Source organism: Elephantulus edwardii, unplaced genomic scaffold (assembly GCF_000299155.1).
Source record: "Elephantulus edwardii isolate Elephantulus edwardi_28Jun2011 unplaced genomic scaffold, EleEdw1.0 scaffold00005, whole genome shotgun sequence".
In the NCBI taxonomy this organism is placed as follows: Eukaryota; Metazoa; Chordata; class Mammalia; order Macroscelidea; family Macroscelididae; genus Elephantulus; species Elephantulus edwardii.
Window position 1 is genome coordinate 24,826,780 of NW_006399755.1, and position 15,340 is coordinate 24,842,119.

General features: G+C 35.2%; 1 protein-coding gene across 1 annotated transcript in view; it reads right to left on the reverse strand.

Moving 5' to 3' along the window:
- The window catches only part of LOC102852821 (leptin receptor-like), a 72,239-nt gene that overhangs the window by 23,377 nt on the left and 33,522 nt on the right, over window positions 1-15,340 (reverse strand). Inside the window, exons 10-15 of the mRNA XM_006879840.1 lie at window positions 13,878-14,026; window positions 11,032-11,191; window positions 10,844-10,926; window positions 6,081-6,297; window positions 4,994-5,176; window positions 2,605-2,700 (exon numbers count right to left, since the gene is read on the reverse strand). Of these exons, the coding sequence (XP_006879902.1) occupies window positions 2,605-2,700; window positions 4,994-5,176; window positions 6,081-6,297; window positions 10,844-10,926; window positions 11,032-11,191; window positions 13,878-14,026 (888 nt within the window). The remainder of the gene's footprint in view (window positions 1-2,604; window positions 2,701-4,993; window positions 5,177-6,080; window positions 6,298-10,843; window positions 10,927-11,031; window positions 11,192-13,877; window positions 14,027-15,340) is intronic.

The window sequence follows — 15,340 nt, forward strand, 5'->3', positions numbered from 1 at the left end:
AAAAAAGGAAAAGGGAAGACTGACTACAGCAATGGGCTCAGACATGGCAACAATTGTTATAGTACAGGGCTGTGCATTATTTCTATCAGTTGCACATGGCTTCACTGTGAGGTAAAATTGATTCAATAAAATAAATACAGCATTAAAAAACACCGAAGACTTTAATTCTATCACAAATGTGTACTGTATCAAAAAGTAAAAATAAAAAAGAGGAAGCTAAACCTATGGTCATGAACCCTTTTATAAAGAAGTATTGTTGTTTAGGTAGCTGTGATGATCTAGTTGCTAAGAAGTTGCACTGCTAACACAAAGGTGACTGGTTCAAATCTACTAATAACTCTACAGGAACAAGAGGGGCAATCTCCTTTTGGCAGTTTAGAGCCTCTGAAAACTCAGTGGAGGATCAGCTATGGGTCCATTCTGACTCCATGGCAATCACTTTTGTTGTTTAATATTATTGTAATTCAGTAAATTGTTCTTTCAAAATTATTATTCCTCTTTATGTGGTTAATTTTTAGGTTCTAGGAATTAAAATGTAAAGAGAGGTATTTACCATCACTCTCTAAGCACAGGGACAATACCTGCCAATCTTTTACCTTGTTTACTTCAACTACACTTGCATGACCTACATTGCTAAACCTCTTTGTTGTTTCTTGAATCACCAAGCATGCTCACTTCTACAAGTCTTTGAACATGCTTTTCTTCAACTAGGGAGCTCTGTTGGGCTGAGTGGTAAAGAATTGCACTGCCAATGCAGAGGTATACTCTTCAAATCCATCAGCTTCTCTGCAGGGGAAAGATCTCCTCTGGTGCAATTTACTGTCTCTGAAAATACACTGGAGGGTCAGTCAGCTATGGGTCAGTTCCAACTTAACAGTTAACAAAAATACGCAAAATCATTTCTATGAATAGATTATTTCTGGGCTTTCTAGCTAAACACTACACCTTTATCTCCTTACCTTATTTTTCTTTTGTTTTGTAAGAAAATTTTCTTTTCCTTTATTCTTTTTTAAATTGTGGTAAGATATTTACAACATAAAATCTGGCATATCATTTTAATTGTTTTGACTTACAACCCAGCGGCATCAATCATATTCACTATTTTGCAGACAATATTTGATTCCACTTACTTATATCTCTTCTACTGTTATATAATATTGTCTGCTACTCACACTGTCATTGTTTTAGGTACTATTAAGTCAACTCCAATGCACAGCAATCCTGTGTACAAACAAAACACTGCTCAGTCCTGCACCCTCCTCACAAACATTATTGTCTATCAATCCATTGTTGCACTGATGACATCAATTTATCTGGTTAAATTAGTTTGTCCTATGGAAGCCAATGGTACATTCAATTTTCTTCACCAACATCCTAATTAAATGCATCAACTCCTCTTCAGTCTTCTTTTTAAATTTTTACTGCTGCTAATACATTAGAATTTAAGATCAACAAGGGAAGAGATTTATGTTGACTACTCAATCTCCAGTGCTTAGAATAGTGGCCAATAAATTTTTGCTAATTATATGCAAATGAAATTTTATAATTATTTTTATTATACAATTTTTTTCTCTTGTTATTTCATTATTAGACTTTTGGAATTTCAAGACATGTTGAAAAGCAACTATCAGTATACAAATGTTGGTAAAGAGTGATACTCCAAGTAGGATAATATGAATTTAAAAAAATTTTTGTTTAAAATTATTCATAATTTATTTTGTTAAACTACACAATTTAACTCTTTAATGGAAAAATATTTCCTGTGAAGTACTGTCATGATTTTTAAAAATTAATAAATAGGAAGAATACAATTGTGACTGATATAACTAATATCATAAAACAAGACATATAGTCCTACACAACGCTGTTAGGACTGCTTTTCTTTTTATTTCTAGTCTTACTGTTTTGTGTCTTTCACCTGTTTTCTTCTTTTGGCTAGCAGAAGGTTACTGATTTTTGTTATATTTTATCACATGAGGTTCCAAGGTTTTGTTGTTAAAAACAATTGAACATTAATAATTTAACATGATTAAACCTAACATTGGCAAGCAAAAAAAAAAAAAAAACAAGACGTATGTAAATGCTTACGGAGAAAGTCTACTTATTCTGTAAACTTACCCTCAGATCACAATTACAAAATTAGAAAAATTGAAAATAGGCCTTATAAGACTAAAAAACAATAACAATTAAAAAACAATACATGTACTTATATGTATCATAGAAATGTACCTATATTTATATATATATATATTATTCTTACAGTTACATTAATTATATAGTAAATACTGTTATAATTAGTCCTTATTATATTTCATTATACACTTGTGAATTTCTCATTATTTCCATAAATTTTTTATGCAATTACAGACTAGAAATTTTAATTACCATCACAAGGATTCAATACCACAATGTCTGTTCATTTTCTTTCTTATTTCACCATGGAACCATGTACCCTCATTGCAATTACTGTAATTACCATCTGCCTAGACCCTGGACACATGACTAATTATTGTACAGTAAAAGAATAATCAGGTGACAGTATTACTGTAAACAAATTGTAAACCACATGGCTACCTAAAAAGGAAGTAAAAATAGAAAATTTACCTTTAATGAAACTATTTATTATCTTTGGTTTTCCTACTCCTTCCATAAATACTGGATAAAGACTGAACTGATACCTCTCAATGGGGATGAAATGATCTGAAGATAAAAGTAAAATAAAAGTTAATTTTTAAGGAATTAAGATTAATCAGTGGAGGCTATACAATAAAAATAAATGTTAAATGACTCTCCTATATTTCCAAATTAGTTGTTGTTAAGAGAGAGGATTTAAAAAAACAACCTAAGGACCCCAAAATCTCCTAGCAATGACAAAAAAAATGCTTGGAAATATTTTTTTCTTAAATTAAAAAACAAAAACAAACTTAACCAGGTATGGAAGACTTCAACTTTTCAAAGGTGTATTCCAGTGATAGCAAATTATTTGTTCAAGTAGTTCAGGGTATATGAGTTGTTTCTTTGACTCATTTTTCTCTCTCTACAAAAATATACTCTACCTTTTTTTACTTATCTCCAAAACAAACAATATTCTCTTTTCATAGAAAATCTGACTTATTTAATATCCCTATTGGAGAAGCTGAGAGTTTGTCTTGTGCAACCCTATACAACAATCATGAGGGGAAGAGACTAAGAGTTGTGTTGTGACATGCTGGAACCTAGAATTCTAGGAGGACCATGATCTCCATAGCAAATCTCATAATGAATCCATCAGTTTTTCACAAATACTCACAATTATGGATATTATTTCACAAGACACTTCTCTCTTTTAACCCAAAATTCCATGTCCCATGTCTCCAGTGAAACAAAGTGTAGCCTCTTGGGCAATAGCTATGATGAGTAAATTGCATTCCCCATCAATAATTTGTTTAGCTTGATGCTAAATTACATGAGTCTGAAACGAAACAAACTAGAAGTCCTTGCTACAACACTTTACAATAAAATTACAAAAATTCTTGATTTCTCTCCTTAATTTTTTGGGGGGGAGGTACTGAAACCTGGGAAATGGTCTCTCTTTAGTTCTTACTCAGAGTGGAGACTGCTATTTTACATGTTGTTCTGTTAACTAAAAGGCTGCTGATTCAAATCCACAAGCCAATCAGAGAACAAAGATGGATAATCTCCTCTCAGAAATATTTCAGGCTTGTAAGCCTGATGATGAGTAGCCAAGAATCAGAATTAAGAGTAGCATCTGATTGTTGGGGTTTATTTGTTTTGTTTTGGATAGGGTTTTGGTCTTTTTTTTACTTTATCTTCCAGGAAAACCACTGTTTTGTTTTGAGGAGGGTTATACTGGCCTCATGGTGCAATAGTAAACATGAGTTGACATTATCTTGTTGTTGTTATGTGCTATCGAGTCGCTTGCAACTCATAGCAACCCTATGTACAATAGCCCTAAACTCTGCTCTGTCCTGTGCCAATCGCACTGCCTCTGACACACCCATCTCGATTACCCAGTCACTGAATCAATCCACCTCATAGAGGGTCTTCCCCTCTTGCGCTGTCCCTCCACCCTCCCAAGCATGATGTCCCTCTTCAAGGACTCGTTCCTCCTTAGAACATGTCCAAAGTATGTCAGATGAAGCCCCAGAATCCTTGCCTCCAAAGAGCAGCCATGTTCAACCCTCTCCAGGATGAATCTGTTTGTTTTCTTAGCAATCCATGGTACATTCAATACCCTTCTTCAGTACCACAGCTCAAAGGCATCAATTCTCCTTCTATCCTCCTTAGTCACTGTCCAACTCTCTGATGCATAACAAGTGATTGCAAAGACCATAGCCTGTATCAGATGCACCATAGTCTCCAGAGTGACACCATTGCTCTTCAGTACCCTGGAGAGGTCCCTAACGGCAGACTTTCCCATCACAATACATTTTTTTATTTCCTGGCTGCTGGTGCCAAGAGTGTTGACAGTGGAGCCAAGCAAACTAAAGTTGTTAACAATCTCAATCTCTTCACATAATTTTACTATAACTGACTTATCTTACTCAGTTCTAGATCCTTAGACTAGACCTATGCATAGCCATAAATAAGAATAAAATTTCAAAAGTTTAAAATAAAATGAAAAGTTCAAAGCACATAAATCTTCTAAAAGTTTCAATGTTTATATAAACATTGGAATAAAATACCACTGTGACTATTAATTAAAAAGAAAAGTTCTAAGATTGCAGAAGAAATGGAAATATGCTGTGTTATAACATCACATGAGAAACCTACGTTAAAGTGGCACAAGACATGATCACAACCTAAAAATATAAAAAACAGTATAGAAATACTCAAAACACTAGAAGGAAATAGAATTAAAAGATTGTGACAAAATGATACCATTATTTGTATTAAAATGTTAGTATTAACTGTTTTCATTAAATAGTTACATTATTTGTTTTCATAATCTGTAGTGTCAAAGTATTCCATGAAAGGAAATAATTAAACTTACCATATACGTAATATTTCTTAACCGATGGAAGGACTCTATTCCATTTAATTTCACTGTTCTCATCAAGACTTTTCCATTCAATAATAAAATACATTAGATTGTAATCACTGGGTGACAGCATCCAAGAGAGAATCACACAACTGTTATTTAAAGGATAAGCAATGAATGACCGCACGATATTTACTGAAGGAGGGGGAAAAAAAGAAATTAATTCTTAAATTAAAACTTAAAGAAAATATCTTATTATCCATTACCCTTTAGAAAACTACTATCTAGTGGAGAAGAGGGAAAGCCAGACATTTAAATTAATAAATAAAGTACACAGACGTTATTAAGGAAATATAAGTAACAATATAAGCAATGAAATATGAGAATGTGTAACAGGAGAAACACTATTCTAAAATCGAAATAAAAACATTTTTGGCTATCATACAAAAAAGTATTCTTTCCTGAAATATCACACAACATCTTTTCTGATTTTCTCCAAGCTCTTACCTACAACTTACAATCTGGTAATTTTACCATCCTCTATACAGTCTAAAGAAGCACTGATGATGGTGTAGAGGGTAATTTATCAGGCTGCTAATTAAAAGGTGGGTAGTTCAAAACCAGCAGCTCAGTAGGAGACAAAAAAGCAGTCTTCTGCAAAGATTTACAGCCTCAGAAACCCAATAAAGGGTCACATCCAAACTGGCAAGATGCCAGAAGGTTCCGCAAAGTAGTGCCTAAGAAGCCCTGGTGGTGCAGTGTGTAAAACATCGAAATGCTAACTGAAAGGTTTCATCAAAGCAAAACCATTAGTAGTCTTGGGTCACTTTGAGTTGGATCCAGCTGGAGGGCAATGGGTCTGGGCTTTTAAAAGTATTATTATTACTATTATTATTATTACAGAATAAAAAAGAAACACTGAATGTATAATGGGTTAAAGGGTAGGCTGTTAATGAAAAGGAATTTGACCTTTGAGAGAAGATATGGCAATCTGATCCCATAAGATTACATTCTTGAAATCATTGTGAAGTAGTTTTACTATTCAGAATCAATTTGACAAGCTACAGAAATTTTGAAAGACCTCTATTTCTCTTCTTACCTTTGCTCATAGGCCATGAGAATGTTATATTAAAATTTGTGAAAGAAGCACCAATTGAGTTGATAGCGAGAACTGTGACAGTATGTGCTTGCTCTGTCCACAGGAAAGTGAATTTAGTATGATTTCCCATATCTTCTGACCATGTTCCATTGCGGGAGGTGTGATGTTTCACCACATACCTTCTCACACTGCACAGTGACTCTTGTTTCATCAAGGGCTGTAGCAAACATTAAAGGTGGTGATTAGTTTAAGGGACTATGGTGCATTTTATACCAACTAAGCAAAAGAAACTAAGCTGAATTCATGAAACTCTCATTATACATTTCTTACTTGCAGGCAACTCTAATTTAAAGGATAATGTATGACAGCAGGGAGTAGAAGTGCAGTTGGTACAGGTAGGAGACTGGAGGCAGGCCTCAGAAGGTGTATGAAGGTTCTGATAGATCCTGGAACATGTTGCTGTTGTTAGGTGTCATCCCTGACTGGTAGTGACCCTAAACAACAGAAAAAACCCTATTCGAACCAATACCATCCTCATAATCTCACATTGCTGTAGCCACTGTATCAATCCATGCAAAAGAATAAACAAATCTGTCTTAGAAAATCTGGGAACACAGGATAATTATTTTCCTTCTGTTGGTTATCTTTTTACACCACTTAAAGGTAAGAACCTGAGCTGCAATTTCAAAGGCATGCGGTTCAAATTCACCAGCTACTTCACAAGAAAAGGATAGGAAATCTCTGGTGCAAATTACTGGCTCTGAAAACCCACTATGAGTTGATTCTGTTTTGGCAGCACACTACGCAGATGATATGATAGTATACTTAGAAAACCCTAAAGACTCAGCAAGAAAACTACTGGACATAGTTGACCAATTTAGCAAAGCGGCAGGATAAAAGATCAACATGCAAAATACAAAAAATCAATTGGATTTCTCTACAGTGACAGAGAAAATATAGAACTGGGCTAAGAAAAACAATACCCACCACAATAGCTAATCACAAGATTAAATACTTGGGAGTAAATCTAACTTGAAACCCAAAGGTTATATTCAAAGAAAATTACAAAGCATTACTACAAGAAACAAAAAGAGAACTGGAGAAATGAAGACTATGCCTTGCTCTTGAATAGGAAGACTCAATATTGTGAAAATGACAATACTACTTAAGGCAATTTACATATTCAATGCAATCTCAATTCAAATACCAATTCCATTCTTCAACGAGATGGGAAAGGCAATCTCCAATTTCATTTGGAATTGAAAGAGATCCTGAATAGGCAAAGCACTACTTAAAAAGAGAAATAAGGTAGGAGGAATCTCACTCCCTGATTTCTCCACTGCCGTGGTGACCAAGACAATGTGGTACTGGTATAATGACAGACACATAGATTAATGGAATAGAATTGAGAACTCAGCAATCACCCCATCTACCTATGGACAACTGATTTTTAACAAGGAGATTAAATCAATTAAGTGGGGAAATAATAGCTTTTCTAATAAATGATATTGGCAAAATTGGAAAACCATCACACATATACAAAAACCAACTCAAAGTGGATCAAAGACCTAGGACTAAAACCAAGGACTATAAACTTCATTAGAGAAAAGCTTGGAAGAATTCTAGAAGCCCTAATCCTCACCGTGAACAGTCTTCCAAGTGTCCTGCAAAACCTACAACCAGGAGAGGATAAAATAGATGAATGAGACCTTCTAAGAATCAAATCCCTAAGCACATCAAAAAACTCCAGCAGATAAAGAGGGAAGCCACAGACTGGGAAAAATATTTGGTAACAACATATCTGATAAGGGACTTCTATCTAGAATTTATAGAATACTTGAGCACCACAACAAGATAAAGGTAAACAACCCAATTGCCAAATGAGCACAGGATATGAACAGACACTTCACCAAAGAAGGCATTCAGATGCCAAACAAACATTTGAAGAAATGTTCAAATAACTAGCTCTATGAGAGATGTAAATCAAAACAAGTATGAGATATCATCTCACCCCAGTAAGAATAGCAAAATTCAACAGAGCAGCAAACAATAAATACTGTTAATGTTGTGGAGAAACTGGAATCCTTATTCACTGTTGGTGGGAGTATAAAATGGTGCAACCACTCTGGAAGGCAGTATGGCTTTTTCTCAAAAAGTTGGAAATAGAAATACCACTAGACTCAGCAATTCCACTACTGGAAATATACCCTAAAGAAACTAGAATTGTCACCCAAGCAGATATATCCACATCTATGTTTACTGCTGTTTTGTTCACAATAGCAAAGAGTTAGAAACAACCCTAATGCCCATCAACAAATGAATGGCTAAAGAAGCTGTGTTATATTCACACAATGGAATACTATGCAGCACTGCAAAACAAGGAATTCAAGAACTGTGATCCAAAACGGGTGACCCTGGAGAACATTATGTTGAGTGAAATAGTTCATTCACAAAAGCATAAAGACTGCATAATGTCACTGTTGTAAAATAGGACTGTCCTCAGGTATGAAGAAAAACTAAGAAAAGAGGGGATAAATAATGTACACCACATTAAAACAGATGAGGGAGAGAACTGTTTAAAAGGGATATATGATTAGGTATTATTTGCATGGTAAGAGTCCAGAAAAAGAGTTGCATAGTAAAGGGGGGCGGGGGGTAGTATAGCAATGAATTTTTTTTCTTTTCAAAGAGAAAAGTGAATTTGGGGTGAAAGGTGGGCAAGGAGAAAAATGTGCAACAATGAATGAATGATAATCCAAGTTCTCTATAATCTCTCATTTAAATATCAATCAAAAAATCACATATAGAAAATTCATACTAAAAAGAAAAAAAGCCTAAACTCAACAGCAATTCACAGTAACAAAACACTTATCTTTATGTGTTTTATTCTCAAATATAATTTATGTGTTGTTGTAATTGTTGTGTACCAGAGAGTTGGAATGGAGCCATACCCGACCTTCTGGTGGGTTTTCAGAGGCAGTTAATCGTATAGGAGGAGATTGCCCATCCCTCTCCTGCAGAAGCTGGTGTCCTGGAGCTATGTGTTTTCGGGATTGCAACAGATCTCCATAGTGACCAAATTACCTATTCACTTGGAATGGAAATCAATGCACTTCGGAACGGGAGTATTTTTTTTAATTGCTGGGTGGTGGGAATATAATGGGGGGAAAGTGGATAGATAATGAACACTTCATTAGGTCAGATGAGGACAAAACTGTCTCGAAGGAAAAATGATTAGGCATTATATATATGACTATAATCTGGAACAAGGGGTGTGTTGTGGGGTAAATTGGAGGAGGAGAGGAAGAAAATGCTCAACCATGGAAAAGAAATACTATAAAAATTGCTATACTGAAACTTCTGAACTGCCGGATGGATAATCTTCTCCCACGTGATTTATAATCTCTGAAAACCTGCTCTAGGGTGAGCTATGAGTCACTTCTGACACACAATGAGTTTGAGCTTATCCCCTCACAAAATAGAGCATTTTTTTTATATTTTGGATGTCTTTAATATAAGTTAGGAAGGCTACTTTTATTGTCTATGAAGTTAAATATGCAAAGAATTTTTTTTTCCTCAAGGGAATATTTGTTCTAATTCTTCATATGTACTGATGAGGAAGGGAATGTTCAAGTAGTGTAAGTGACCCTGCCAAAATAGAAGTAATATAACTAGAACATGTCAAAGCAGAGTGTAGAATTACAGCTTACAACTATAGCCTTCAATATGGATTACACTGCAACATAAAGAAGATAAAAATCCTCACAACTGGACCAGTAGACAGAATCATGATAGTTGGAGAAAAGATTGAAATTGTCAATCATTTCATCTTACTTGAATCCACTACCAGAAGTCAATAACTCAAAAGATACTGCATTGACAAATTCTGCTTGCAAGAACATCTCCAAAATACTAAGGAACAATGACATTGATTTAAAAACTAAAGTTCGCCTGGTTCAGACCATGGTCTTTTCAATCATTTCCTATGCTGGACAATGATTATGGATGATAGAATTGATGTCTTTGAGTCGTAGTGTTGGAGAATTGAACGGAATATCCCACAGAGTGCAAAAGACCAAACAAATATGTTTTGGGAAAAGTGCAACCAGAGTGCTCCTCAAAGGCAAGGACTGTGAAACTTCATCTCACAAACTTTGGGAATGTTACTAGGAGTAGGAGGGGCTATTACTTGGAAATGTGCACATGCTTGGAAAGGTAGAGGGTCAGCAAAAGAGAAGATGACCCTCATCTAGATAGATTAACAGTGACTGCAGCAATGGGCTCAAGTATGTCAGAGTTGATGAGGATGATGTAGGATAGAACTCAGTGTAGATCTATTGTTCATATGGTCTCTTATGAGTTGTTCTCAACTCAATGGCACCTAACAACAATGCCATTCTGGTGTTCCAGTGCCTCATCCATTACACAATCCAAATAAAAAATAAAATGACACATGAGGTCACAAGGTCTTCTTTACTTTTTTTCCCCTAGAATCTTTATTGTGGCTGCCATAAGATCTTTTGAAGATTAACAGTGAAAGCATATGATGATGAAATAAATTCTGTGAGAATATAATAGCGAAGTCAAAGTGATTTGTCAAGCTACTTGCAACAACAATATTTACATAAATTTTATTTAAAAACGTATACAACTGAGTTGAAAGAATAACTTTTTTGTCATTTTTTAAATTAATATTTTAATGAAAATTTATAGAGAACTTGGATTTCCATTCAAAGGAACATCTTCTTAAGAAACCAGGATACCTTCCAAAGTAAAGTGACATTTCTCTCTGTTTTAGAAGCATCTTCATTAATTATTCCCCAAAATTCTGGTCCTCTGGTAGGAACTGCAAAGTGACAAGGAGTCCAAGATGTGTTAGAAATATTTTTAAGCAATATTTGAAGCACACACATAGCATGTCACAAGACACATTTATAAAACTTCTGCTGACCTTTTATGTCTGTGACAACTGTATAGGTAGTAGGACTCCAGTCGCTCCAATATCCTAGTCCATCTTGTCTCTTACAGCGCATCTGGACAGCATAGATTGCACACAGGTCTGACACCACAAGAGTGATAGACTTTGATTCTGTTTCATTCACCTGAACCACCTGCATTATAAAAAAGACAGTATTATCCATAACCATTGCTAAAATGCATGCATCAAATCAATCTAAAATATACTTAAGAATACACAAAGAAAGCTTTAACATTACTACTAAATTTAATAAAACAGACTGAGTTTCTGTGTCCTAAAGACACATATTAGATGCAGACTATGAGCTTTTTCAAGGTAAGAATTGGCTTATCCACACTATTATTTGCTTCCCAATGACAAAGTTTAAAACTTGAAAATAATGTAAAAAATGATGATTATAAAAATATCATTATAAGTTAATAACAATTTCAAGACCATTCCTCTTCAATTTGTCATCCCAATGTAGTAATAGTTAATTTTTTTTTTTGGTAAGTGTCATGACTCATAGCAATCCTACTAACAGATGTGAACCTTGCCCTACCGTGGGTCAATCTCAGCACTTCTGATACACTCAAGCCCTTTGTACAGCTACCGTGTCAATGATCTTGTTGACGTGCTTCCTCTTTTTCTGAACTACATCTTTTTCAGTACAATGTCTTTTTTGAAGGACTTGTCCCTCTTGACAACATGCTTAAAGTATGTGAGACAAAATTTCACCATCCTTGCCTCTAGCACCCTGGTTATACTTCCTCCTTGACAGACTTGTTTGTACTTTTGGCAGTCCGTGGGATACTCAGTACTCTTCTCAAACACCATAATCTAAAAGCATCAATTCTTCTTCTATTATCCTTATTCATTGCCCAGCTCTGATGCATACCAAGCAACTGAAAAGACTACGGGTTGAATCAAGTGACCTTAGTCCTTAAACTGACATTGTTGCTCTTAGATACTTTGTAGAGGTCTAAATATTCCCAATGCAATATACATTTTTCCTTTTTGACTGCCAGGACCAGGGGTGCCGATTGTGTATCCAAGTAAAATGAAATTATTGACAACTTCACACTTTTCTCCATCAGTCATGAGGTAGCCTTTTGGTCTAGTGGTGAGGAACTTTTTCCTCTGGATACTGAGATGTAACCATATTGAAGGCTGTAGTCTGACCATCAGCACCAAGTGTTTCAAGTCCTGTTCTGTTCACTTACAGAAAGGAAAATTGTGTCATTTGCATAATGTGGTTGTTAATGAGTCTTCCTCCAAATCCGATGTCACATTCTTCTTCATAAAGTGCAGCTTCTCAGATTACTTGTTCAGCATTCACACTAAATAGGAATGGAGAAAGTGTACAACTCTGACATACATCTTTCTTGATTTTAAACCATGCAGTGTTCTCTTGTTCATTTTCAACAATAGCTTCTTAATACAGGTTTCGCATAAGTGTTTTGGGATCCCCATTCTTCTCAATATTTGCATAGTACTTTAGTGTTATCAATAAAACACAAGTAAAAATATTTCAAGTATTCTCTGCTTTCCATCAGACATCAGATATGATGTCATTTGTGTTAGGGCTTCTTCTGAATCCAGGTTAAACTTCTGAAATTCTCCTCTGATGTGCTGTTCCAGATGTTTTAAAAGAATCTTTTACCAAGATTTAACTTATATATGATATTAACTATTTTGTTAAATAATTTTTGCACCCTGTTGGATTGCCTTTTTTGGGAAAGGGGACAAATATGAATCTCTTCTGGTAAGTGGGCCAAGTAGTTTTCTTCCAAATGGTATAGGCTAGTGAGCACATTTACAGCTGCATGTGTTAAAGACACCTCAATTAGCTTCCCATCAATTCCAGGGCCTTACTATCAATGCCTTTGAGCTGTGGTGCTGAAGAAGAGTATTGAATATACCAAGGACTGCTAAGAGAACAAACAGGTCCATCCTAGAAAGGGTGAAATCAGGCTGCTCCTTGGACGCAAGGATTCTGAAGTCTTATCTGACATTCTCATCTGACATACTTAGGGCATGTTGCAAGAAGGAACCAGTCCTTGGAGAAGGACATCATGCTTAGAAGAGTGGAGGGAGCACAAGAAAGGAAGACCCTCAGTGAGATGGATTGACTCAGTTACTGGGGTAATTAAGGGTAGCTATGTTTGGAGACCATTAAATTGGCCCAACTTAGAGAAGGTTTCAGAGCAATTGTACATAGGGTCATTATGAGTTGCAAGTGACTTGACAGCACTTAACAACAATAACAAAAACAATAACAACTGTATAAGACTTGGCAGATAAGTGGAGGAATAATAAAGTAAGATACCAGAACTGTAACTAGAGAGATATCACTGGAGGAAAACAAAGCATTCTATGACAAATTTATTGACAAAAATTCATAACAAAATGGTTTCATGGTGATCTTAAAAGACCTGTAGAAAATGCTTAAATCATTTTCTATGACCCTATTGAGAAGTTTGGAAGTTCTTCCAATAACAATCAGTAAACAAGACCTTTTCATCAAACAAACTAAAATGCACAAATCCTACAGGATCACTAGGAATTTGAAGACACTTGACAGCAACCAATTTTGTTCTGTAGGAGTTCTGGTGCTTTAGAACATAAACGTGAATAGCTGCTAACCAAAACCTTCAAGACTCTAGTCCACAGACCCTCTGAGAAAGAAGGATGGGCCGCCTCTTCCCACAAATGTTTAGAGTCTCCAAAACAATGTGGAGGGTCAGCTGGATTAAAAGTCCACTTGTAAACAGTGAGTTTGATTCGGATACAAATAACATGTATCTATGCATTGGAGAGAATACTTATATAAATGATACCTTCCACTGTATTTCTTCTTTATTTAAGCCGTAGCGAATCTGTACTTGAAGTCTATTCACTGGATACATTGGCCTTATCCAAGATACTGTTAATGATCCCAAATGTGGAGTAAGTTCTGCTTTCACACAGGATGGAGGATAGGGTTTAACTAGAAATTTTAAAAAGTAAACAGTATCATTTACCAGCAATTTCAGCAATAATAATGTTTGTAGAACATTATTAAGAAGCTATAATTTTTATTATAAAGCAACACACCTTTCCAAAACTTTTTCATTCATTCTCATTTGATCCCCTAAAACTTGATATGGTTGTAATAAAGGTAGCATGTCTGTTTTGCAAAAAGTTCAATGGAAAAATATCAATGTCACTCTTTAATAGTAAGATCTAATTGGAAATGGAATCACTGACTCTGTACACTATCCTGAACATATGACAAAATCAGCAGTAAACTCTTCCACATTGAACTTTAATTAAGGGATAAACCAAGTTGTGCATTGATTTCTACAAGAATGACTTTGAAACGCACCTGCAGTCTATTATAATTTCTAGGTCAAGGTCAGTAATAGTCTTTCACAGACTATAATTTGAAGAAAACAGAATCTTAATGGCAGAAGTAGAAGCAAAGATGGCCTGAATAGTAACTATGCTTTTTAAAATAATATCTTATGAATAAATGCAGAAGCACACAAGCGAAATGGCTAAATAATATAATAATTACAGAAATGAAAAGAAAAAGGTTTTTTTTCATTTTTTCCTCATTACTTTTTCATGTCTCTACTCTCAGAATTAATAAATATCAAATGTTTAGCTTAGAGTTGTAGTCACTGCATAAATTTCCCCCATGTCTTTATGTTTAAGAGGACTGGTCCCCCTCATAATCTCAGCTCAAGGTACCTGGCAAACTAAAACAGTCCCTAAGCCAAACTTCTGCATTTCCTAACTTGATTATAATTCAAAGCATCAACTTCATTCAAAGAATATATATAGTATTGAATTCCTATCACATTTATCTTATGTTGCATGTGAGTCTGTGAGGAAGCAGAGGAGGGGGAGAATATTCCCTGATATCCTAGGTATGGAGGCCTCGTAGGTAAACACTTGTGCTAAATCAAAGGTGACACCTCTCTGGAGACTAGAATCTGCCAATTGCTCCATAGGATAAAAATCAGCAATCTTCTGTCTTATCCACAGCCTCTGAAAGCTTGTTGAAGGATTAGCCATGAATGGGTTCTGACTCAATGGCGATCACCTAGTGAGCGCCTTCCCACTGAGAAAGAAGGCTTTAAAGTAAAAATCACTTGAAATATAACAAATGATTGGGAGGGGACCTGGGGGAGGGTTTGTAAAACAATGAAAGAATCTTCTCTTTTACTTTTCCATAATTTTTGGACTCATGTACTTATAACTTGTTAGTCAAATTTGTGTCTTCTAGGTTGCAACACCCCCATGATACATCTTGAAG